Here is a 3,057-nt window from a genome sequence, read left to right as displayed (position 1 = left end):
CGGGTGGTGTGTTTCAGACAGTCCGGGTGGTGTGTTTCAGACAGTCCAGGTGGTGTGTTCCAGATGGTCCAGGGCTATGTTCCCGTCAGTCCAGGTGTGGTGTGTTCCAGTCACTCCAGGGCTGTGTTCCAGTCACTCCAGGGCTGTGTTCCCGACAGTCTGGCTGGCGTGTTCCAATTAGTCTGCAGGTGCCTTCTAGTCAGTACAGAGGTCTGTTCTAGTCAGTCCAGAGTGGTGTTGCAGTTACTCCTACTAAATAGAGACAGGAAAAGGCAGCAAGGGCATTTAAAAATTCATACAGGTTCACAGACTCAGAGGTTTACAGCACAGAATAAGGTTATTCAGCACATTTTGTCCACGCTGGTCAAGAAAGACCCGACTATACCAATCTAGTTCTCTAGCTCTTTGTCCATAGTCTTGGGGGCTATGGGAAAGTAAGTAAATATCTATCAACTTCTTAAATGTTACAAGAGTTTCTGACTTACCACTCTTTTCAGGAGATGAGTTTGAGATTCCCACTATCCTGTCAGTGAAAATAATTCTCCTCACCTCTCCTCTTAGCCTTCTGCTTGTTACCTTAAATCTGCTTGGCAGGAAGACAGAAAATAGCTTCAGGAGGGATTGGGCAGGCTTAGTGAATGGACAAGAATATGGTAGATGCAATATAATATGGAAACACGAGATGGTTCACTTGGTAGGAGAACCAGATGTGAAGAGTATTTCTTAAATAGTAAGAGATTAGAAAGTGTAAATGTAAAAAGAAACCTAAGTGTCCTTGTTGATAAGTGATTGATGGCTAACGTGTGGTGCAGCAAGCAACCATTAAAAGAAACACTGATGTCTGTATTGTTTCTCTCTGCACAAAATGAGAACACTCTGTCTAGATTTACATACCCTGTAGCTTACTGCAGAATTCTGGCTTTAAAAGATTCCAGTTGTATTCATTTTACAGGGACTACATCTGGGTTTATATCTGTTTGTCCCTCTATCCATTTGGTGTGTGTTATTTTACAGCAAAGAAATGTCCTTTAAACATGATCTACAAGGAAAGTGGCTCTCCCTGTATGAACAGTTGTTCTCACCTTGACACAAGCAGCTTGTGTGAAGAGCACTACATGGATGGCTGCTTCTGTCCACCAGGTAGGCAATTTACGGTGTCTTCAAACAAATTATTTGTTTCTCCCTACTTTCATCCATCATAAAGAATCCTACAGCAATCTCAGAATCTGCTGTGTTACTGAATGGTTGAACCAATCATGTGGGAAAAATAATTCTCAAACCCATAAGCAGATAATTGATTTTGAAACTGATTTCTAAGAGAAAGAAACTAATCATCTTGGCGTATGTGTAAACTATCCATCTTGGCAGATAACCACTGGCAGGAAAAACACAGAAAAAAAGTGGTGGATCTAAATTTTATTACTGAGCTTTCATCTGGTCCACAGTTGGCACAGGACATCTAAATTGGGGGTTCACACTTAGATGCCTTACTTAACAATTCTGACTTTTATGGGGATATCATTTGTATGGGGCAGTAAAAATTTGGTAAGAGTTGGTAGCTTCTGCAACAAACTGCATTATGTAACCTTGAATGTTGACCACTTATGTGTTGATCCTGTTGTATCGTGTCTCATGGTCAGTATGTCAGTATACCTTGAAGAAACATGCTCATAGTATCATCACTGCACATCATAGCATGTGATCTAAAGGTAATGTGGGTGAGTCCAGCGCATGACTGCAGAAAACAAGGCTGAAACCTTTGCAACCACCTTCAGCTAGAAGATCATAAGTGCATAAGCGCATGTAACTGCTGCTGTTCAAAATGATTAGAAGAACATTGGAATAATTATAGACATGCTTCATATTTTTCAGGCATGGTGCTCGATGATTATTCTGGCACTGGGTGCATTAGTGTGAAGGAGTGTAAGTGTACAGTGAAGGGCAAACATTACAATCCAGGCACTCTGATTTCAGCAGAATGTGAAGAATGGTATGGTCAACATTAATTCCGCTTCTGTAATAAGACTCCATTTAGCTTTGAATAAACATACTAAATTGGTGTTCCTTATCATTTAAGTCTCTGCGATGGAGGTAAATGGCTGTGCAAAAATCTACAATGCCCAGGTGTCTGCTCATTTGAGGGAGGAGCACATGTCTCCACTTTTGATGGCATGAAATATACATTTCATGGTGACTGCTATTACATTCTTTCCAAGGTAATAAGATCTTATAAATATTTATTTTTGTTACATGTCAAATAACATGTGAATAGTTTTTAAGTTTCCAGGTCCTGATGGACTTCATCATAGAAGTAAGCCAGTGAAATGATTAATGTGTTAGTTTTAATTTTCCAAAACTCATTAGATTCAAAGAAGATTCCTTTAGATTTGAAAATAGCTAATGTAACTCCTTCATTTGATTAGGGAGCGAGGCAGTAGGCAGGAAACTACAGGCCAGTTACTTTAATTTCTGTCACAGGGAAAATGTTAGAAGCTACTATTTAAGATGTTATAACAGGGACTTGGATATATTCAAGTGAATCAATCAGAACTAACATGCTTTTGTCAAAGAGAAATCATGTTCAACTAATTTATTGGAGTTCTTTGAAAAAAAACTTGTGCTGTAATAAAGGGGAACCAGTGGATGCATTGTACTTAGATTTCCAGAAGCCATTTGACAAGGTGTCACATCAAAGGTTATTGCCAAAATTAAAAGTTTGTAGCGTAGGGATAATATTTTTGCATGGACAGAAAACTGACTCACTACAGGATATAGAGTAGGAATAAATGGGTCTTTGGCTGGCAGGATTTCACAAGTAATGTGCCACAAAGGTCGGTGCTGGAGCTCAACTCTTTACAATTTATATAAATGATTTGAATGAAGCAACCAAATGAATGGTAGTTAAATTTGCTGATGACAAAAAGGTAGGTAGGGTGATGAATAGTGAAGAGGACATAAGGCAGCTGGAAAAGGATGTAACAAAAACAAAGTTGCTGGAAAAGCTCAGCAGGTCTGGCAGCATCTGTGAAGAAAAAAATCAGAGTTAACGTTTTGGGT

The 3,057-nt window shown here is 39.3% G+C and overlaps 1 protein-coding gene across 1 annotated transcript in view; it reads left to right on the top strand.

The window, feature by feature from the left end:
* The window catches only part of LOC109931486 (mucin-2-like), a gene marked incomplete at both ends in the record, with an annotated part of 5,039 nt that extends 3,116 nt beyond the window's left edge, over nucleotides 1–1,923 (top strand). Inside the window, 2 exons of the mRNA XM_048594419.1 lie at nucleotides 1,015–1,140; nucleotides 1,873–1,923. Of these exons, the coding sequence (XP_048450376.1) occupies nucleotides 1,015–1,140; nucleotides 1,873–1,923 (177 nt within the window). The remainder of the gene's footprint in view (nucleotides 1–1,014; nucleotides 1,141–1,872) is intronic.
* Between the last annotated feature and the right edge of the window lie 1,134 nt (nucleotides 1,924–3,057).

The sequence above is a fragment of the Rhincodon typus genome, unplaced genomic scaffold (assembly GCF_021869965.1).
Source record: "Rhincodon typus isolate 14 unplaced genomic scaffold, sRhiTyp1.1 hic_rhity00009175, whole genome shotgun sequence".
Classification (NCBI taxonomy): Eukaryota; Metazoa; Chordata; class Chondrichthyes; order Orectolobiformes; family Rhincodontidae; genus Rhincodon; species Rhincodon typus.
The sequence above is the reverse complement of the archived record's forward strand: the minus strand, read 5'-3'. Positions and strand labels throughout refer to the sequence as shown.